The 23,149-nt window shown below is 46.3% G+C and overlaps 1 protein-coding gene across 3 annotated transcripts in view; it reads left to right on the top strand.

Annotated features, from left to right (window-relative positions):
• Nucleotides 1–22,821, top strand: part of CNNM1 (cyclin and CBS domain divalent metal cation transport mediator 1) — an 84,710-nt gene extending 61,889 nt beyond the window's left edge. For 2 of the 3 annotated variants that reach the window (XM_077455659.1, XM_077455658.1), the window contains 2 exons: nt 7,866–7,982; nt 16,690–22,821. In XM_077455659.1, coding sequence (XP_077311785.1) covers nt 7,866–7,982; nt 16,690–16,766 — 194 coding nt within the window. In that variant the 3' untranslated portion in view covers nt 16,767–22,821. The remainder of the gene's footprint in view (nt 1–7,865; nt 7,983–16,689) is intronic. The other variant, XR_013262859.1, reaches the window with a different exon arrangement.
• The last annotated feature ends 328 nt before the right edge of the window (nt 22,822–23,149 follow it).

The following is a 23,149-nucleotide window of genomic DNA, read 5'->3' as shown; positions in this document are numbered from 1 at the left end:
TAAGCAGCTTTGCCCATGACAATGGACCTTTGAATGTACTGTGGTTCTAACTTTATAAGTAGGAGCACATATATACTAATTGATAGATTATGGGCAGATGTGTCTCCTTAAAGGCACGGGACATGTGACGCCCAGCTACTAGAGAAAACTTCTCTGACTTTGGACTTCTAATATGTCAATTACATTGCAGACCTTGGAGGAATTTAGATGAATCCTGAACACCACAAGGTCACCTCTGGTTCTGTTACATCACTTGGAGTACTTGGGCTGTTCTCTTTCTTTCTTTTTTTTCAGTTGGGAGGAGGACAGGGTTTGGCCCTTAGCCCCATCAAGGGTCAGGTGTCTTCCCTGTCTAAACATTTTCATCATTTTCATCAGCCTCTTCACAGATTAGTTTTTTTATTCAAAGGGTTACTCCAACTGTGGGATTTAAACCTAGTTTTTTGAATATTAGAAAACCCTGGTTGAACCTATTTGGGACAATTCCTTAATATTGCTATCCTGTAAGGTTGACTTTCTTGAGGCCAATACTTAGGCTAGAAGGTACTTAAAATCTCAACATGGTCCTGTAAGGGGACCCCTTTTGATTTTATACAAAGACCAGGTTGTTTGGAGACCAAGGACAGACCAGATTGTTTGGAGACCAAGGACATCCTTTTGGTCTGGTCGTTTCACCTTAAAGCGGATATTGTGTTACCTTTGTTGTGTCACCTTAAGGAATTTTCTCTCCATTGTTTGGGTGTGGTGGAGGCCATTAGGGTCACCTCTCGGTTGCAGCTTCTTTCAGGCAAAATAAATTCCAGTTTATCAGGATGTACTAAATGAGGTTCTTCGGCTTCCAAGCCCACAATTTCTAAATGGATAAGGACAGGTTATTGTTCAGACAAAACAATACTCACAAAAGAAAAAAAACTAGCAGTTGTGCTGATCAACAGTTTGGTATAGCCCTGCTCTTCATAGGGTGCTTCCTGATAAGCTTCAAGGGGTCTTTAGAAAGACCAACCATGTTAAGAGCATCATTGCCCCAAGTCATATCCACAGCAAGCAACATAGGGCCAAGGATATGCCCATGTTTTTTTAACTATGACAGGATCCTATAGGTGGGAACTCTGGTCCCCAACCAGAGACACCAAAAAAAAGGGAGCTAGGGGACTATTACTGTGCACATAACAAGGTACATATACAGTGAAACACTCATGTAAAATGTTAGATGAGTTAATTCATTTATAAAATCAAGGAACAGTATAAACAATCAATGTTTAGCTTAGGAACCAATGTATTTCAACTAGTTTCACTTTTCAGCTTCTTCAGGAAATACATACATCTAAAAAATATATAACATAATTAGATATGTATACAGTGTAAATGGATACAATCGGGAAAGAAAGAAGAAAAGGGGAACAAAAGATAACAAAACTTTGCATTTGAAATACATCAGGGTCTTACCCTAGCGCTCAAGCCAATACGGTAACTCAGGCACCTGAAGGAGTCTCCGCCGGCGACTGGGGGCGGTAAAAACCCATCGGCAGGCATGTATCTATGTAAGATTGGATTAATGTAGAGATGGAGGCACTCCTTCCGGTGCCTGAGTTACCGTATTGGCTTGAGCTCTAGGATAAGACCCTGATGTATTTCAAATGCAAAGTTTTGTTATCTTTTGTTCCCCTTTTCTTCTTTCTTTCCCGATTGTATCCATTTACACTGTATACATATCTAATTATGTTATATATTTTATATATTTTTTAGATGTATGTATTTCCTGAAGAAGCTGAAAAGCAAAACTAGTCGAAATACATTGGTTCCTTTGCTAGCCATTGATTGATTATACTGTTCCTTGATTTTATGAATTAAAGGGGTTGTAAAGGTAAATGTTTTTTCACCTTAATGCATTCTATGCATTAAGGGGAAAAAACATCTCACACTGTCGGTGCCCCCAGCCCCACCCCCCCCCCCCGTTTTACTTACCTCACCCCTCGAAAATCCCGTGCTCGTCCCCGACTTCCTCTTCACCACTCAGCTTGGCCGCTGATTGGCTGGAGTGGATGGATGGAAAGCAGCGCAGCCATTGGCTCGCGCTGCTGTCAATCACATCCACTGACGCGGAGCGCCGGGGGGCGGGGCCGTGTGATACAGCGAGCGGCTAATAACGTCCTCCATCGGATAGTGTCCGCTGTGTACTGCGCATGTGCAGTACACAGCAACACAGATTCCAAAAATTGCCGAGGATGAACGGCGCCTGCGCCGTGAGTCCAGGTTCTATCCCCACTATCCAAGTGGACATAGAGCAGGAATAAAAAAGAGCCGAGCCCGAAGCGTGGCGAGCGAAGCTCACCCGCGAGGGGCCCTTTAATACTCACAACCCTATGTCCACTTGGATGGTGGGGCTACCACCTCCACTCACGGCGCAGGCGCCGTTCAGCTTCAGCATGCGCAGTACGGGGCGGACGCTATATGATGGCCGGACACTATACGGCAGAACACCGGCTGTATCACGGGAGCGCGCCCGCAGGTGCTTCTCACCATGTGAGGGAGCTCGCATGAACGTGAGAAGTACCTGCGGGAGGAAGCAGAGACAGCCACCGAGGGACCCCAGAAGAGCAGGTTCAGGGGGCCACTCTGTGCAAAACGAGCTGCACAGTGGATGTAAGTATAACATGTTTGTTATTTAAAAAAAAAAAAATTATTTTAACTTTACAATCCCTTTAATAAACTCATCTAACATTTTATATGAGTGTTTCACTGTATATGTACCTTGTTATGTGCACCGTAATAGTCCGCTAGCTCCCTTTTTTTTTTTTTTTTTTTTTTGGTGTCTCTGGTTGGGGATCAGAGTTCTCACTGTCAACTCTATACGTTCTCGGATGATGGTGCATTTTTGTAAACGTACACACACCCTCTTTCTTTTCTGTGAGGCCATTTATTTCCAGGATCCTATAGGTGTAAGTCCAGTAGATATAAGGCCTTCACAGTTCATGATACATGGCAAAAAGAGGTTTACCACAAAAGATGGTTGGGAGTTTGAGATCAAACAGCTTATAAGATGCAATACCCAGTTTGTGGGCTCCTCTATGTGGGGAGAACTGTACGCCCCATGTGGGAGAGATTCGGAGAACAGCGATGGTTTGTCGAAAAAGAATGAGATAAACACCGTGTCCCATGACATTTCCCACAGGTACATGGAGGTGGCACACAGGGGCTGCAGTTGTTTGGTATCGAAGCTTTACCTATCACCATTATAGAAGGTGAAAGGTTTTCCAGATTATGCTTACGGGAAACCTTCTGTATTTTTACTTTAAACTCCATGTCACCCAATGGGTTAAATGAGGAACTGTTTTCTAAAATTTAGAAGGATGATACATCTAACTCTGCAGATGCTAGTTTTGGCTAAAAAGTTCTGCATGCAGTTGGTTTATGCCCATGATAATATACAATATACAGAGACAATTGAGAAGCACAGCTCCCTCCTCTATTGGCCGTTTTATCTCTTCGGACTGCTTGCTACAACTGGAGTGGTGTGAAGTGGCAGGGGTTGTCATGGGTCTCCTTGTAGCCACCCTCACTGGTCTCCTCTTTACGTTGTCATTTTCTTTTGGTGGACGGCCTTTTCTTGGCAGATCTGTGCCATAGACTTTCCATGTCACCTCAATTTAATGTTGAACCCACTGGTGAGTCCATGTTTTAGGACAGGATTCCGTATTTTTTCCATTTGCTCACCCCTTGGCAGCACATTTCCATAAATTGCACCCATCAAAGGGAGTTGGCCAGAAGGTGGACCAGGCGTGGGACTAACAGCACCGCACATCATGTTAAATGGTGGGTGAAGCCAAATTGCACTTAAAGTAGAAGTCCGAGCTAATACACATGCTGTCCTCCATTAAAGTGGTTGTAAACCTCAGACATGAAATATGAACAAAGCATATCCCTCTATCGTGTGCACTTGTCCCAATCCAGAGCACTAAGTGCCATTTCCCTCTGCTGCCTCCTTCCTCTGCTTGAGTCCCTTCTGACAAGATTTCCTAACAAGAGGAAAAAGGTGACAGGGTAGGGAGCTCCAGCATACCGCCTGTGATTTACAGCCTCAGCTCTGTGTGTTGTATGAAGGGAGGGGTGTCCCTTCCCTCCAATCAGCTCTCAGAGTAATTATTATTTGTTAAGAAAGTCTGCAGAATACAGTGGTGTGAAAAAGTGTTTGCCCCCTTCCTCATTTCCTGTTCCTTTGCATGTTTGTCACACTTAAGTGTTTCGGAACATCAAACCAATTTAAACAATAGTCAAGGACAACACAAGTAAACACAAAATGCAATTTGTAAATGAAGGTGTTTATTATTAAAGGTGAAAAAAAATCCAAACCATCATGGCCCTGTGTGAAAAAGTGATTGCCCCCTAAACCTAATAACTGGTTGGGCCACCCTTAGCAGCAACAACTGCAACCAAGCATTTGCGATAACGTGCAATGAGGCTTTTACAGCGTCCTGGAGGAATTTTGGCCCACTCATCTTTGCAGAATTGTCCTAATTCAGTTACATTAGAGGGTTTTTGAGCATGAACTGCCTTTTTAAGGTCATACCACAACATCTCAATAGGATTCAGGTCAGGACTTTGGCTAGGCCACTCCAAAGTCTTCATTTTGTTTTTCTTCAGCCATTCGGTGGTGGACTTGCTGGTGTGTTTAGGATCATTGTCCTGCTGCAGAACCCAAGTTCGTTTCAGCTTGAGTACACGAACAGATGGTCGGACATTCTCCTTCAGGATCTCTTGGTAGACAGCAGAATTCATAGTTCCTTTTATCACGGCAAGTCTTCCAGGTCCTGAAGTACCAAAACAGCCCCAGACCATCACACTACCACCACCATATTTTACTGTTGGTATAATGTTCTTTTTATGAAATGCAGTGTTCCTTCTACGCCAGATATACTTGGACACACACCTTCCAAAGAGTTCCACTTTTGTCTCATCGGTCCACAGAATGTTGTCCCAAAAGTCTTGGGGATCATCAAGATGTGTTGTGGAGAAATTGAGACGAGCTTTGATGTTCTTTTTGCTCAGCAGTGGTTTTCTCCTTGGAACTCTGCCATGCAGGCCATTTTTGCCCAGTCTTTTCCTGATGGTGGAGGCATGAACGCTGACCTTAACTGAGGCAAGTGAGGCCTGCAGTTCCTTGGACGTTGTTGTGGGGTCTTTTGTGACCTCTTGGATGAGTCGTCGCTGCGCTCTTGGGGTAATTTTGGGCGGCCGGCCACTCCTGGGAAGGTTCACCACTGTTCCATGTCTTCGCCATTTGTGGATAATGGCTCTCACTGTGGTTCACTGGATTCCCAAAGCTTTGGAAATGGCTTTATAACCCTTTCCAGACTGATAGATCTCAATTACTTTCTTTCTCAATTGTTCCTGAATTTCTTTGGGTCTCGGCATGATGTGTAGCTTTTAAGGATCTTCTGGTGGACCTTACTGTGTCAAGCAGCTCCTATTTAAGTGATGCCTTGATTGTGAACAGGTGTGGCAATAATGAGGCCTGGGTGTGGCTAGAGAAATTGAACTCAGGTGTGGACAACCACAGTTAAAGTATGTTTTAACAAGGGGGGCAATCACTTTTTCACACAGGGCCATGATGGTTTGGATTTTTTTTCACCTTTAATAATAAACACCTTCATTTACAAATTGCATTTTGTGTTTACTTGTGTTGTCCTTGACTATTGTTTAAATTGGTTTGATGTTCCGAAACACTTAAGTGTGACAAACATGCAAAGGAACAGGAAATGAGGAAGGGGGCAAACACTTTTTCACACCACTGTAGACTAAAGAGGCTCAAATCTTTTAACCACTTGCCAACCACGATACGTATATATATGTTGTGGTTTGCAAGTGGTTTACCCAAGGTAAAGCTCTCAACCATAACCCCAGTATCTTTTTATTCAGCCGGCAACTGGTTCTCTCATGAAAGTGGTCCGAGTGGCTCATTAGCTGCTGGATCGCTCCCCGACCAACACTCGCTGGTGTTTCTCAGGCTTACCGTTTTCACAGGCACAACCCGAGAAACAATCTGATGGCTCATTAGCTGCTGGATCACTCCCCGACCACCACTCACTGGTGTTTCTCGGGCTTACCGTTTTCACCGAAACTACCTGAAGAACGATCTGATGGTGCAGGCGGCTGGTCACAGAGGTAATGAGAGACTAGATCATCTCTCATTGCCTCTATGGCCTTGAAGGACCAGAGCAAAGTTATTACGTCACTTCCAGTCTACTGTAGGGTGGAAGTAAACTATCTTTTTATTTATTTTTTTCTATTTTTTTAAAGCTCTCTTGGGCGTGGAGTTCACCAGAGCTTCACAGGTTGGCACTGGAGTCCTCTTCCACTCCTCCGTGACGACATCACAGAGCTGGTGGATGTTGGAGACCTTGCGCTCCTCCACCTTTCGTTTGAGGATCCCCCACAGATGCTCAATAGGGTTTAAGTCTGGAGACATGCTTGGCCAGTCCATCACCTTTACCCTCAGCTTCTTTAGCAAGGCAGTGGTCATCTTGGAGATGTGTTTGGGGTGGTTATGTTGGAATACTGCCCTGCGGCCCAGTCTCTGAAGGGAGGGGATCATGCTCTGCTTCAGTATGTCACAGTACATGTTGGCATTCATGGTTCCCTCAATGATCTGTAGCTCCCCAGTGCCGGCAGCACTCATGCAGCCCCAGACCATGACACTCCCACCACCATGCCTGACTGTAGGCAAGACACACTTGTCTTTGTGCTCCTCACCTGCTTGCCCCCACACACGCTTGTTACCATCTGACACCAAATACGTTTATCTTGATCTCATCAGACCACAGGACATGGTTCCAGTAATCCATGTCCTTAGTCTACTTGTCTTCAGCAAACTGTTTGTGGGCTTTCTTGTACATCATCTTTAGAAGAGGCTTCCTTCTGGGACAACAGCCATGCAGACCAATTTGATTCAGTGTGTGGCGTATAGTCTGAGCACTTACAGGCTGACCCCCCCCCCCTTCAACCTCTGCAGCAATGCTGGCAGCACTCATACGTCTATTTTCCAAAGACAACCTCTGGATATGACGCTGAGCAGGTGACCTCAACTTCTTTGGTGGACCATGGTGAGGCCTGTTCTGAGTGGAACCTGTCCTGTTATACCTCTGTATGGTCTTGGCCACCGTGCTGCAGCTCAGTTTCAGGTCTTGGCAATCTTCTTATAGCCTAGCTCATCTTTATGTAGAGCAACAATTCTTTTTTTTCAGATCCCCAGAGAGTTCTTTGACATGAGGTGCCATGTTGAACTTCCAGTGACCAGTATGAGAGAGTGAGAGCGAAAACACCAAATTTAACACACCTGCTCCCCATTCGCAACTGAGACTTTGTAACACAAACAAGTCACATGGCATCGGGGAGGGAAAATATTGACACTTTGGGCCCAATTTGGACATTTTCACTTAGGGGTGTACTCACTTTTGTGGCCAGCGGTTTAGACATTAATGGCTGTGTGTTGAGTTATTTTGAGGGGACGGCAAATTTACACTGTTATACAAGCTGTACACTCACTACTTTACATTGTAGACAAGTGTCATTTCTTCAGTGTTGTCACATGAAAGGATAGAAGAAAATATCTACAGAAATGTGAGGGGTGTACTCACTTTGTGAGATACTGTGTGTGTGTGTATATATATATTTATGTATATGTGTGTGTGTGTGTGTGTGTGTGTGTATATGTATATATATATATATATATATACATATACATAGTGTGTATATATATATTTTATTTTTTTTTTTTTTTTTTTTTTGGGGTTATCTTCTAACAAAATAAGTAATATTCTAGCAAAAAATACTGATTAAACAGTGACATGGAATGTGTTTTTCTACAGATGCAGATAATTATGGAGTCAGCGAGGACACGGAGCACCACTGTAATGAGATCTTTGTCAGCTCTACGATGAGCAGCACCGAAGAGACGTTGGGGAAGAAATTACTTCGAACTTTGAGTATGAGAACTTTATTTATAACAATGGAAAATACAGTGAACATTCTTCAAATCCCTAAGCTGACATCGGCAAAAAAAAAAAAATCCCAGAAATTGGTTCCACGCAATAGAGGAGGTTTTATACTCCCCTCTCTGGGGACTTGTTTCTTCACCCAGTTGAAGTGCTATAACCTGCACCAGAACCCTCAGAATCAGACACTTCCAGGAGTGTCAGATGACTGCCCTTCTCATCACATACTGGTTTTATCCTGAGACCTCCTACATCACTACAGGGCACAAAAGTGATGCAGATGTTAGATAAAGGAACCACAGAGCATGAGGGGTACTCCTGACACTCCTTGAATGCTGAAGAGTCTGGTGCAAGCTGTAATCTGAATATAAGGAAAGGCAGGAGACACGGGCAGCTGGTGAGAGGTGAGTAGAATAGTTCTAGTGGGGAAGGTGCCATCAGTTTTTATTCTAGTCCAGCCTTTCTTAACTTATTCAACACAAAGGAACCCTAGAAATAATTTTCTGGTCTTTTTCCCTACTAGAATTCACTATATCTACAACTTTTAATAAATTACTGTGATGGCCAGTGGGAAGAATACTCCTTATATTGGTGATCAGTGGGAAGAATGTTCCTTACATTGGTGGTCAGTGGGAAGAATGTTCCTTACATTGGTGGTCAGTGGGAAGAATTTTCCTTACATTGGTGATCAGTGAGAAGAATGTTCCTTACATTGGTGATCAGTGAGAAGAATGTTCCTTACATTGGTGATCAGTGAGAAGAATGTTCCTTACATTGGTAGTCAGTGGGAAGAATGTTCCTTACATTGGTGATCAGTGAGAAGAATGTTCCTTACATTGGTGATCAGTGGGAAGAATGTTCCTTACATTGGTGATCAGTGAGAAGAATGTTCCTTACATTGGTGATCAGTGAGAAGAATGTTCCTTACATTGGTGATCAGTGAGAAGAATGTTCCTTACATTGGTGATCAGTGAGAAGAATGTTCCTTACATTGGTGATCAGTGGGAAGAATGTTCCTTACATTGGTGATCAGTGAGAAGAATGTTCCTTACATTGGTGATCAGTGAGAAGAATGTTCCTTACATTGGTGATAAGTGGGAAGAATGTCCCTTACATTGGTGATCAGTGAGAAGAATGTCCCTTACATTGGTGATCAGTGAGAAGAATGTCCCTTACATTGGTGATCAGTGAGAAGAATGTTCCTTACATTGGTGATCAGTGGGAAGAATGTTCCTTACATTGGTGATCAGTGGGAAGAATGTTCCTTACATTGGTGATCAGTGAGAAGAATGTTCCTTACATTGGTGATCAGTGAGAAGAATGTTCCTTACATTGGTGATCAGTGAGAAGAATGTTCCTTACATTGGTGATCAGTGAGAAGAATGTTCCTTACATTGGTGATCAGTGAGAAGAATGCTCCTTACATTGGTGATCAGTGGGAAGAATGTTCCTTACATTGGTGATCAGTGGGAAGAATGCTCCTTACATTGGTGATCAGTGAGAAGAATGTTCCTTACATTGGTGATCAGTGGGAAGAATGTCCCTTACATTGGTGATCAGTGAGAAGAATGTTCCTTACATTGGTGATCAGTGGGAAGAATGTTCCTTACATTGGTGATCAGTGAGAAGAATGTTCCTTACATTGGTGATCAGTGAGAAGAATGTTCCTTACATTGGTGATCAGTGGGAAGAATGTTCCTTACATTGGTGATCAGTGAGAAGAATGTTCCTTACATTGGTGATCAGTGAGAAGAATGTTCCTTACATTGGTGATCAGTGAGAAGAATGTCCCTTACATTGGTGATCAGTGAGAAGAATGTTCCTTACATTGGTGATCAGTGGGAAGAATGTTCCTTACATTGGTGATCAGTGGGAAGAATGTTCCTTACATTGGTGATCAGTGGGAAGAATGCTCCTTACATTGGTGATCAGTGGGAAGAATGCTCCTTACATTGGTGATCAGTGAGAAGAATGTTCCTTACATTTTTTTTTTAGAAATGTAATTTTTGCTGCAGCATGTTCTATGCATGTTACAGATGTACCACATAACATGCATACTAAGGGGACCCCCCAGGCACTATTTTAAACAAACTTTATTAAGAGAAAAAAAAAAAAAGGAGGACATATTAGGCATATGCATGGTACAATAAATGATATAGGCCAACACGGAGGCACTATATTTAAAGGAATTTTCCCAAGTTCGTCTTTCAGGACAGCCACCTTAGAGAGACCCTGGCTCCTCCCCTCTCAGGAAACACTGCCTTCAATTTCAAGATTTAAGCCTCGTCCTCCCTCTGTTCCGCAGTTATGGTGTTTCCTCCGGCGGGGAGACACCGCTAAGGAACCTTAGCTAAATCAGTTGGCGAAACTGAGTCTACATATCTGGAATGGAGCTCTGACTCCGCTCGGCAGTCCGATCATCTGTCGTACTGACCGTCTTGCATGTACTCTAAACTTCACTTGGGGAAAGCAGGAAGTTTGGGAGGTCCATCCGTTCGTTCACCCAGGCGGGTGTTACGACGGGTTCGGCAGTCTGGTCGGCCAGGGAGCTGGATTTTTGTACTGACCGTTTTTACATGTACCCTAAACTTCGCTTGGGGAAAGCAGGAAGTTTTAGAGGTTCACCTGTTCGTTCACCCAGGAGGGTGCTTCAACAGGGTAGGCAGTCCGGTCGGCTGGGGAGCTGGACCCTCGTACTGACCTTTTTTACACGCACTCTAAACTTCGCTTGGGGAAAGCAGGAAGTTTGGGGAGGTCCATCCCTTCGTTTCGCCCAGGGGGGCGCTGCAACGAGACGTCCAAGGTCCCCCTGTGTTAGCAGTCGGCTTGGAGCTGGAGGCCGGACCGGATGACGGGCGACGTCAGTTCCGGTGGGGGCGGACATCTTCGTTGTATCCGCGTCTTCCGGTTTCCGGATGCGGCACGTGAAAGGGGACCAAGCGTTCGGCTGGTGCAGCCTCTCTTTCTAAAGTTGTACAGGCAGCTGTAGGAGGCACGTTCGCACCACTCTTCCTCAACAGGAGAATGTCGGAAGCAGAGGCTCCAAGAGCTCCTGGAGATAACAGCACCAGCCACTCAAAGGTAAGGGGAACCCTGGGGAGGTGTTTCCTTACTTTATAACCAGTAGCTCCACTGGTGTTTTTTCTCCCTTGGTGGTCGGGGGAAGGGTAGTGCGTCTGGGATCCTGGTGGTGGTTGATCCTGGGGGGGGGGGGCACTCCCGGTGGTCCTCTAAGTAGCGCTGGTGTTTCTTTTTCTTTTTAATCTTATGCTGCTCTCTCTTTTATTTCTGTCTTTCAGAAAGCCACAAGCAAGTCCCCCCATGGTTCTAGGAAGAAGTGTCCTTCATGTAGAGCCTCTATGGGGGATTCCTTGTCCAAGGCACTTTGCAGGGAGTGTATTGAGGGGTTGGTTAGGGAGCAGGCAGCAGAACAGGGGGCAGATCTGGCGGCTTCTGTGAAGGAACTCTCTGATACTTTCCAGTCCTTCAAAACACTTTTCTCTAGTTTCCAGTGGCCTCAGCCCCAGAGCACTCCTACACCAGCGCAGCAGAGTGTACCATCTAGCCCTGTGGATGTTCCTCCTGCAGGTGGAGAGAATCCAGGGGGTCCCAGAGAGGAAGCTGAGGAAGAGGTTGACAGTGTCGGCTCAGACTCCCAAGGGGAATCTGACGATGAGGGGTTGGATGGGGAATCCAGTAGAACCTCACGGTATAAGCTTTCCCTGGAGGAAGTGGATGAGCTCTTAGGAGCTATTCATACCACTTTAGGCATACAAGAGGAAAAGAAGGCATTGTCACTCCATGATCAGATGTACAAGGGCATGGGGGAACAGAAAAAGTTCCCGGTGCATGACGTCTTGATCGATGCCATCAGGAAGGAATGGCAGGATCCTGAGAGGAAACCTTTCTTTTCTGGGGCATTAAAACGAAGGTTTCCTTTTTCGGAAGAGGAGGCTCTTGTCTGGAATAAATCTCCCAGATTAGATGCTGCTTTTTCCCAGGTGTCCAGACACACTGATCTGGCCTTCGAGGACATGGGGGTACTTTCAAACCCTATGGATCGAAGGATGGATTCACTCCTAAAGAAAGCCTGGGATTCATCACAGGGGAATCTTAAACCGGCCATGGCAGCCACAGTGGTGGCTCGTAATATGGAGTATTGGCTTACCCAAATTAACTCGCACATTGAAGCAGGGACGGCAAAGGAGACCATTCTATCCTCCTTTCCCATGCTGCTTAAGGGGATAGCATACATTGCGGATGCTTCAGCTGAATCCGTGCGAATGTCTGCAAGGTCCTCGGCTCTGACCAACTCAGCTAGGAGGGCCTTATGGCTGAAGACCTGGCAGGGGGACAATGTGTCCAAAGCAAAGCTCTGTGGGATCCCTTTTACAGGAGACTTGCTGTTTGGGCCAGGTCTTGAAGCAGTGCTTGATCGCACGGCTGATAAGAAAAAGGCCTTTCCCGGTAAGAGGAAATTTGGGGAGCAGTCAAAGAAAAAGACTCATCCTCAGAAAAAGTTTGAAGCCCCTAGAACTGATCGGCAGAAGAAAAGTTGGGGGCTCAATGGCAAGGGGCGCGGGGGAGCAATTTTTCACCCTCCTGAACAGCCCAAAAAGTCTCAGTGACAGGGTCACAGTGGGAGGAAGGTTGGGGGCCTTCCTCCCACAGTGGGAGATGATCACCTCCAATCAGTTTGTGTTGGGGATCATCAGAAGAGGTTACCGTTTGGAGTTTTCAGAACTCCCCCCTCTGAGACTCCTTGTCACCGAGCTGCCAAAATGTGCAGAAAAATCGTCTGCCCTTCTTTCCTCTCTTCAGTAGTTAGAGGAACAAGAAGTGGTAGTACGGGTCCCAGCAGGAGAGACAGGCAGGGGCTTCTATTCTCACGTGTTTGTGGTTTGCAAGCCTTCGGGAAAGTTCAGGCTTATCCTGAACCTGAAGCCTCTGAATGTCTCAGTCACCTACAGAAGGTTTCGGATGGATTCAGTTTACTCGGTGAAAGCACTTCTTCCACCAAACTGTTTCATGGCATCGATAGATTTAAAAGATGCATACCTGCATATTCCCATCGCAGAGACCCACCAGCGTTTCCTCAGAGTGGCAGTAAGAACCTTGGTAGGGGTGCTACACCTACAGTTCAAAGCACTTCCCTTCGGGCTATCCTCTTCCCCCCGGATCTTCACCAAAGTGATGGCAGAAGTTCTGTCATTTCTGCGTCTCAGGGGAATCTCGGTGATCGCGTATCTCGACGATCTTCTCCTGTTTGCCCTTTCCCCGGCGCAGTTGACTCGAGATTTACAGATAGCAAGAGACCTGTTAGTAAACTTGGGTTGGCTTCTGAACCTGGAGAAGTCCAACTTAGGTCCTTCCCAGAGGGTCACCTTCCTGGGGTACGTGTTGGACTCAACAGAACAGAAAATTTTCCTCCCTTCAGAAAAAATTCAAAAGGTAGACAAGGCACTGTTGTTTCTCCAGGGCAGCCACCAGATCTCAGTAAGGAAGGTCATGTCGGCATTGGGCTTGCTGACGTCCACGCTCCCAGCGGTTCAGTGGGCAGGATTTCATTACCGTCCCCTGCAATTATTTATACTGAAGGTTTGGGATCACAGCCAGGGGTCTCTGGATTCTTTGGTGTCGGTTCCGGATCAGGTAAAGAGGTCCCTCTGGTGGTGGAGAAAGGGAGCAAATTTGTCCCAGGGCCTAGAGTGGATTTTACCAATATCCAGGGTGGTCACAACCGATGCAAGCAGCTCAGGTTGGGGTGCACACCTAGGCTCCCGCCTGATACAGGGTACCTGGGAGAAGAGGGAGTCGAAGAGATCCTCGAATTGGAGGGAGCTGAGGGCAGTAGATCTGGCTCTCAGGACCTTTCAGAGAGAACTCCGGGGGCATCATGTAAAAGTCAGGTCGGACAATTCCTCAGTGGTAGCCTACATCAACAGACAGGGGGGCACCAGGAGCGAATCCTTATGGGCCCTAACAAAAGCCATCCTCAGGTAGGCCGAAGCAAATGTCCTGTCCCTGTCAGCAATCCACTTGAAGGGAGAGCAAAATCAGATGGCAGATTTCCTCAGCAGGAGAACATTGAGAGAAGGCAACTGGGTTCTCAAACAGGAGGTTTTCGAAATGATCACCCAGAGGTGGGGGATTCCTTCGATAGACCTCTTTGCCTCGAGGGAAAACGCGAAGGTAGCCATCTTCTTTTCTATAAACAGGGGGGACGGAGCGTTGGGGGTGGACGCACTAGCACAGAATTGGGGTTTCTCCAGGTGCTATGCTTTCCCCCCTCCCGTACTGATTCCGGCAGTGTTAAGGAAGTTTCAGGTGGAGAACACTACCCTTATTCTAATCGCACCTCACTGGCCCAGGAGGCCGTGGTTCTCCATTCTGAAGGGCCTGTCTGTAGAACCCCCCTGGATTCTCCCAGTTCAGGAAGATCTCCTTTCTCAGGGTCCAATCTGCTGTCCTCAGGTAGAGCGGTGGAAACTTGCAGCTTGGCTTCTGAGGAGGAATTGTTGAAGGGCAAGGGCTTCTCAGATCATTTAGTAGCCACTCTCCTAAACTGCAGGAAAAAGGAAACCCAGACCATTTACTTAAAGGTATGGAGGCGGTTCAATAGCTGGTGCTCAGAGAGCTCCTTCAATGTGCGCAGCTCTGTAGCCATTCTAGAGTTCCTGCAGGCCGGGGCAGATAAAGGTTTAGCCCTTGGAACTCTGAAGGGTCAGGTATCCGCCTTAAGCGTGTTTCTAGAAAGGCAGCTAGCATCAGACCCTTGGATAATGAGATTCTTCAAAGCCCTAAGTAGGCAGAGACCTGTTTCAAATTCCCCCTTCCCAGTTTGGGATCTTTCTTTAGTTTTACAATTTCTCACAGGAGAACCTTTTGAGCCATTGGAATGTTGCTCATTAAAACTGATTACTCTCAAAACGGTGTTTTTGGTGGCGATCACTACAGCAAGGAGAGTGAGTGAACTCGAAGCCCTTTCTATTAGGGCACCTTTTTTTCAGGTCTTTCCGGACCGTTTAGTTTTTAAGACGGATCCGGCCTTTTTACCTAAGGTAGCCTCTAGTTTTCATAGAGCCCAGGAGATTGTGCTACCTACTTTCTGTTCAAATCCAGTAAGAAAACAAGAACACATCTTTCATAGATTGGATGTTAGAAGATGTGTCCTTCATTATTTAGATTGTACAAGTCAGTTCAGGAAGTCTGATTCACTTTTTGTGTTGTTTTCAGGGGCTAGGAAGGGTTCCAGAGCCTCTAGACGTACGATAGCCAGATGGTTAAGGTTAGCCATTGGGCAGGCTTACGTGGCAGGGGGGTTAGAACTCCCAGTTGGGATTAGAGCACACTCAACCAGGGCAGTGGCAACTTCTCAGGCAGAGTGGGCTGGTGCATCTCCTGAACAGATCTGTAGAGCTGCAACGTGGTCCAGTTTTTCTACGTTCGTGAAACACTATAGACTGGATCTTCTGTCAGCCAAGGACCAAGCCTTTGGTCGTAAAGTGCTGCAAGCAGTGGTCCCACCCTAAGGTAATGTGCTCGCTTATCCTCTCTAAGGTGGCTGTCCTGAAAGACGAACTTGGGAAAAACGGAGTTACGTACCGGTAACATCCTTTTCCGGGAGTCTTTCAGGACAGCACCGGTTCCCACCCAGGTTTTTGGAGATCGTCGGGAACTCGTCACACGAGACCGTCAGGTAAGATTGAAAGTTTGTTTGTTTGACGTGTTCTTGTGTCTCCCCAGTTGGCCGGAGGTACTCTGGAAGAACTGAGGAACAGAAGGAGGACGAGGCTTAAATCTTGAAATTGAAGGCGGTGTTTCCTGAGAGGGGAGGAGCCAGGGTCTCTCTAAGGTGGCTGTCCTGAAAGACTCCCGGAAAAGGATGTTACCGGTACGTAACTCCGTTTTTTTTTTGTATCACTTAAGCCCCTTTCACATTGGGGCAGGAGGTGTGTCGGTGGTAAAGCGCCACTATTTTTAGCGGTGCTTTACCGTTGTATTTGCGGCGCTATTCGGTTGCTAGCGGGGCGGTTTTACCCCCCTAGCGGCCGAGAAAGGGTTAAAAACCACTGCAAAGCGCCTCTGCAGAGGCGCTTTGCCTGCGGTATAGCCGCACTGCCCCATTAATTTCAATGGGCAGAAGCAGAGAAGGGACAGTGTATACACCGCTCCAAAGATGCTTCTAGCAGGACTTTTTTTTTTACTGTCCTGCCAGTGCACTGCTCCAGTGTGAAAGTCCTCGGGGCTTTCACACTGGGGACACAGCAGCGGCTCTTTCAGGGCGCTTTGCAGGTGCTATTTATAGCACTGTAGTGCCTGCAAAGCGCCCCAGTGTGAAAGGGGCCTTAAAGTGGAAACCTGCTCGCTCACCTTTAGTATCTTAGGGGATACTATTTGTAGATTTATCACACATTTTTTTTGAGCAAGTGCCACATTATTTACTATTAGCACTTTGTGGGAACACCATTTATGATGGCAGCTACTTCGTTTTTTAATATTACATTTTTTGGTTTGCGCATTCATGTGTCACTTTATGTGTTAGTCCACCTCCTGGCATTAACATCAGCTTAAAGGGCTCCTGGGAGGTGTCAGCAAAAGGTCAAAGTCTATGTGTGAACACATACATCCTGTATGCTGTTGCCGGGACATCCAATGTGAACAATTCAGATATCTTGTTTTAATACATTTCTTGTAGGTGGTAAAACCAGAAAAAAATCAAAAGATGCAGAAAAAAGCCCAGAAGAAAGTTCAGCGCTCCACCTGATGACCTGAAGAAATGGCGAGGATGGAAGTCTGGGATTATGGTGGGAAGTCCCACACATTCATGACGGGAAGTAGAAGAGCCTCCTGTCTCTGTCTATGCACTGCTGTACTGTCTGTGATTCTACAGATACTGGAAAACCATTTCCAGAGCTACAACCTGTGACCACAGATGTCTGCAACTGTTCTACCTGCTGTGCATGCCAAAACCACCCAACCATGAGATGACCAACCATGCCAAAACCACCCAACCATGAGATGACCAACCATGCCAAAACCACCCAACCATGAGATGACCAACCATGCCAAAACCACCCAACCATGAGATGACCAACCATGCCAAAACCACCCAACCATGAGATGACCAACCATGCCAAAACCACCCAACCATGAGATGACCAACCATGCCAAACCCACCCAACCATGAGATGACCAACCATGCCAAGACCATCCAACCAAGAGATAACCATCTAACCATGCCAAGACCAAGAGATGACCATCCAACCATTCCAAGACCATCCAACCATTCCAAGACCATCCAACCTGAGATAACCATCTAACCATGCCAAGACTATGAGATAACTATCCAACCATGAGATGACCATCCAACCATGCCAAGAACATCCAACTATGGGACCTCCTAAGAGCCGACACTGGAGGATTCAAAAAACATAATCAGGCCGGATACTGGGCAATATGCATATTTATAGAACTTCGGGGATATTTTTTCTTTAGCTATTTGAAAAAGACAAACAATTGCTTGATAAGCAACACCTCCCCTCCGCCTCTTTTATAGACTATCTGTTAGAACTCCCTGAAATAGTATGATACGAGGATTCACTGCATCTTGTGTCCCCGGGACCACGCTTCCACACTGATTGCCATAGAGGAACGTGTAATATAACTGCATTGATGTCATTCAGAGTATGATTTCACTTTTCTTTCCAGCATTCATAGAGCACCAGCATACTGAATAGACATGCCCACCATCCACACCGGTCCCCGCACACTGAACGTTCCAAGCACAAACTCCGCAGGAAGTCGGATGTCTGAGCAGCACATAGACACGGAGGAACATACAATCTCCTTGGAGATCAGGTTGGGATTATATTTTGCATCCCAGGGCTCCAGTCATGCAGGTGATGGCGCCAACCTCTGGACACCTCTAGTGCTCATACCAATACTGATACAATTCGATGAGTAGCTGAGACGTCATCGTGTCAAGACAAGCTTGGTTATTCTTTGTAATAAAATGGCAGCAGGTATTACAGATTTGCGTCATCTGTGCGTAGCGACTGCGGCATTCTCACCACCCAACCACCAGCGGATGCATCAACACATTCATCGCAGTTATAGAAGTCAGCTGAATTCGATTCCCTGAAAAACCTCACACCACTTCCCCCAAACAGACAAAATAAAACGAGTCACCGGTGTGGGGATGGAAATATCGTCTGTGACTGGGTCAGGAAGATATGGAATACACAGCGACTACCTGTGTCAATGGAGGATGTCAATGCACATGGAATCAACTAGCTGAATGCTCTACAACTCCATTGCACGATGGGTGAAGCCAGCATATAAACTATCGGACGTGATATGGAGAATGGCATCCAGGTCATTACTGGAAAAGGAACCGTGAAATCAGAGTTATTATATAACAGAATTGCAGATGTGTTCATTAGGAATCTGCATTCCCCCCTCTTAGCGTTTCGTCTTTTCCAGACGTGACGACGATTCACTTGCATGTGATGTTTGGCCTCATTGGCTGGAACCTCCTGGAAGAACAAATTTATTTTCTGATACGTCTGACTGATGGTGGGAGATAAAGATATATTTATTTTGAATAAAAATTGAAATGGCGGCAAATGGATCTTCTGTATATATATAAATTATATATATATATATTTTACCGTTCTTTACCTCAGAAATAACGCATGTATGTCATTCAGAGAGATAATTTATTAAAGAGTCTTATGTTACTGAGCTGCCAGTACTGGAGACTTTACATGGCCTTCCAGTGCCGGGGTCACACTTCCATGTTGAAGTGCTGCATGCGTTACCACAAATCAATGGCCCCCCAACGCACAATGTCAGCACACACGCGTTGTAGTGACCACAATGCACCATAATGTGTTTCATTAGTAAAGAAGAGGCACGTGTGATATGAAGGATGTTAGGATGTGTTTGCGGACCATTCAAAACCCATAGGGGCCACCAGGGAGTAATGTTTATGTGAACCCTGAAGCACACACAGAGAAATCAACATTCCACTCCTGTACATAGTGCCCACTGCCATACCCTCTACACTCCTTTCCTGTACATATTGCCCATTGTCAAACCCTCCACACTCCTTTCTTGTACATACTGCCCACTGTCATATCCTCCACACTCCTCTCCTATACATACTGCCAACTGTCATACTCTGTACACTCCTCTCCTGTACATAATGCTCACTGTCATGCCCTCCACACTTCTCTCCTGTACATATTGCTCACTGTCATACCCTCCACACTCTTCTCTTGTACATAGTGCTTACTGTCATACCCTCCACATTCCTCTCCTGTATAGAATGCCCCCTTCATACCCTCCACTCTCCTCTCCTGTACATACTGCCCCTTTCACACTCATCTCCTTTATATACTGCTCACCGTCATACCCTCCGCACTCCTCTCCTGTATATACTGCTAACTGTCATACCCTCTGCACTCATCTTCTGTACATAGGGCTCACCGTCATACTCTCCGCACTCCTCTTCTGTGCATACTGCCCACTGTCATACCCTCCACACTCCTCTCCTGTACATAGTGCCCCCTTCACACTCCTCTCCTTTATATACTGCTCACCGTCATACCCTCCGCACTCCTCTCCTGTACATACTGCTAACTGTCATACCCTCTGCACTCCTCCCCTGTACATACCACCCACCCACATACCCACCACACTCCTCTCCTGTACATACTTTCCACCGTTATACCCTCCATACTCCTTTCTTGTACATACCGCCCACCGTCCTACCCTCCATACTCCTCTCCTGTACATACCGCCCACTCTCATACCGTCCACATTCCTCTCCTGTACATACCGCCCACTGTCATACCTTCCACGTTCCTCTCCTGTACATACCGCCCACTGTCATACCTTCCACGTTCCTCTCCTGTACATACCGCCCACTGTCATACCTTCCACGTTCCCCTCCTGTACATACCGCTCACTGTCATACCTTCCACGTTTCTCTCCTGTACATACCGCCCACTGTCATACCTTCCACGTTCCTCTCCTGTACATACCGCCCACTGTCATACCTTTCACATTCCCCTCCTGTACATACTGCCCACTGTCATACCTTCCACGTTCCCCTCCTGTACATACCGCCCACTGTCATACCTTTCACATTCCCCTCCTGTACATACTGCCCACTGTCATACCTTCCACGTTCCCCTCCTGTACATACCGCCCACTGTCATACCTTCCACGTTCCCCTCCTGTACATACTGTCCACTGTCATACCTTCCACGTTCCTCTCCTGTACATACCGCCCACTGTCATACCTTCCACGTTCCCCTCCTGTACATACTGCCCACTGTCATACCTTGCACTTATTAGTCAGTGTTAGTTTTAATCGCCACTCCTGGCATGCAACAAGTCTGCTCCCATATGCTTGGCCGTCAGTTGTCCCAGAAGTCTCAGCCCTCACAAACCGGTCCTCTTTGATGTAGGCACATATGGCAACAAGTTTTTACAGCTTGGGTTCCAAGTACCACAACGCATGTGTGCAGATCCATTAAATACGGCTGTCAACGCACATGATGACGCATGCATATGTGTGATTGGTCCCTTCATGTTAGCTAGCTAGAGCCGTTTGTGAAATGAATTTAATTAGTATGTAAATGGTTGATATTCTTTAAAGTGGAAGTCAAGGCACCAAAATAGACATTCTGTGAAAATTCAATAAAGCCCTCTGCTAAAATCAGGTCACGTGATCTATCTGCTAAAATCAGGTCACGTGATCTATCTGCTAAAATCAGGTCACGTGATCTATCTGCTAAAATCAGGTCACGTGATCTATCTGCTAAAATCAGGTCACGTGATCTATCTGCTAAAATCAGGTCACGTGATCTATCTGCTAAAATCAGGTCACCTGATCTATCTGCTAAAATCAGGTCACGTGATCTAGTTGCCAAACTTTGTATTTCAAACGACGAGGCCTTGGAAAGGCCCCAGGCTGTGATGCGGTCACTGGGAGGCCCTCTCCTCTGCAGACCATCCGGTAGTCATGACCAATGGAGGTCCCTTGTTGGATGTGGGCCTCTTTGGGCGCAGACACTGATGTCATGGAGAGTCCATCTCCGGTGTACAGTCTGAGCCACAGCAGCACTACAACCGTCTGCATCACTGCCATTTATCTCACCATCATCACCACAGTCCATAGGAACACACACTGAGGTCAGGACAAGGTTTACGGCCCAATAGATGATGAATGCTGACTGCAGAACAATCATGGAGGGGGAGAGGGGCATTGATTAGGTGTAAGGATTGCCACAACTAGAGAAACACCTCGACTTCCACTTTAACTGGACACACCATGCTAAGTATTTCTGAAGGTTCCTACAAAAAATATTTCATTGCACTGTTTGCTTTTGACATTTACCTGGGAGACCTCAACCAGGCGATCTGCTGCTTTAAACGATCTTCCGAAACGTAACACAGAGCGCTAAAAACGTCAGCCATGTATGAAATGTGGTGGAGGGGAGAGAAGAGATAGGAGAAGAATGGCAACAGGGGAATAAAGGGTGCCGAGAGAAAGGAGAGGGGGAGAAAGAGAGGAAAGAGGAGAGCAGAGTGGAGAAGGATGAAGAGAGGAATGAGGAGGAGTGTGGAGATAAAGAGAAGAGCAGGGTGGAGAAGGATGAAAAGAGAGGAAAGAAGGAGTGGGGACAGAGGAATGTGGGGTAGAGAGAGAAATGGGGAGAAGGAAGAGGAGTGAGGAGACAGAAGAATCTGGAGCAGGGTGAGAGGTGAAAGAAACAGGGAGTCAGTAGGAGGGCGGGGAGTGAGAGGAGAAGGAAGTGAGGAGAGGAGGGTGGAAAGGGAAGATATGAGAGGAATGAGGAGTAATGGGGACAGAGGATATGGGAGTGGAGAGAAAAATGGGGAGAAGGGAAATGCAAGAGAGGAGTGGAGTGGGATAATGAGGTTTGTGCAGTTAAGATAAGAGAGGAATGAAGAGGAGTGGCGAGACATGAGAGGGAAGTGAGGAGAGGAGTGGCGAGACATGAGAGGGAAGTGAGGAGAGGAGTGGCGAGACATGAGAGGGAAGTGAGGAGAGGAGTGGCGAGACATGAGAGGGAAGTGAGGAGAGGAGTGGCGAGACATGAGAGGGAAGTGAGGAGAGGAGTGGCGAGACATGAGAGGGAAGTGAGGAGAGGAGTGGCGAGACATGAGAGGGAAGTGAGGAGAGGAGTGGCGAGACATGAGAGGGAAGTGAGGAGAGGAGTGGCGAGACATGAGAGGGAAGTGAGGAGAGGAGTGGCGAGACATGAGAGGGAAGTGAGGAGAGGAGTGGCGAGACATGAGAGGGAAGTGAGGAGAGGAGTGGCGAGACATGAGAGGGAAGTGAGGAGAGGAGTGGCGAGACATGAGAGGGAAGTGAGGAGAGAAGTGGCGAGACATGAGAGGGAAGAGAGGAGAGGAGTGGAGAGACATGAGAGGGAAGAGAGGAGAGGAGTGGCGAGACATGAGAGGGAAGAGAGGAGAGGAGTGGAGAGACATGAGAGGGAAGAGAGGAGAGGAGTGGAGAGACACGAGAGGGAAGTGAGGAGAGGAGTGGAGAGACACGAGAGGGAAGTGAGGAGGAGAGGAGTATGGTGAGAGTGCCAGAGTGTTACCTTCCACCCGCGTTGCTTCCTGTGTGTACCCGCTGCTGCGTTTAGCGTCATGCGTATACCAAGAGATGCTGCATTCGATTTCTTTGTATTTTTCTGTATGCACAATAATGCTAAAGAAATGTTGATGTTTTAATTCCAGAAATATATTTGTTGAGGTATTTTTAATAAAAAACGGGAAAGAACCTGTCTGTGTGTGATCTCATTTATAGAGTGATTGTGTCTTCTGACTGACATGAGCGATACCTGCGATGCAACAACAACAACAACAACAACCACCAACAGATTCATCTTGTGTTTTTTTTTTTTTTTTTTTTTTTAATTTGCAACTTTAATTTGCAACTTTTAGGCAGTTAAACAAATCAATACATCAACATCGCTAATATTTTAAAATGTTACTATATTAAAGTTTTTGTACTTTTTAAAGGCTGTTCACTTTTTTCAAGTGCTAAACCTTTCATCCGATTTCTAAATTGCTGCATTTGTACATTTTAAAAGCCAATATAAAGGAAT

Source organism: Lithobates pipiens, unplaced genomic scaffold (genome assembly GCF_037356315.1).
Source record: "Lithobates pipiens isolate NorthernLeopardFrog02 unplaced genomic scaffold, aLitPip1_a1.2 Scaffold_25, whole genome shotgun sequence".
NCBI classification, from domain to species: domain Eukaryota; kingdom Metazoa; phylum Chordata; class Amphibia; order Anura; family Ranidae; genus Lithobates; species Lithobates pipiens.
This window is presented reverse-complemented; position numbering and strand designations above follow the sequence as displayed.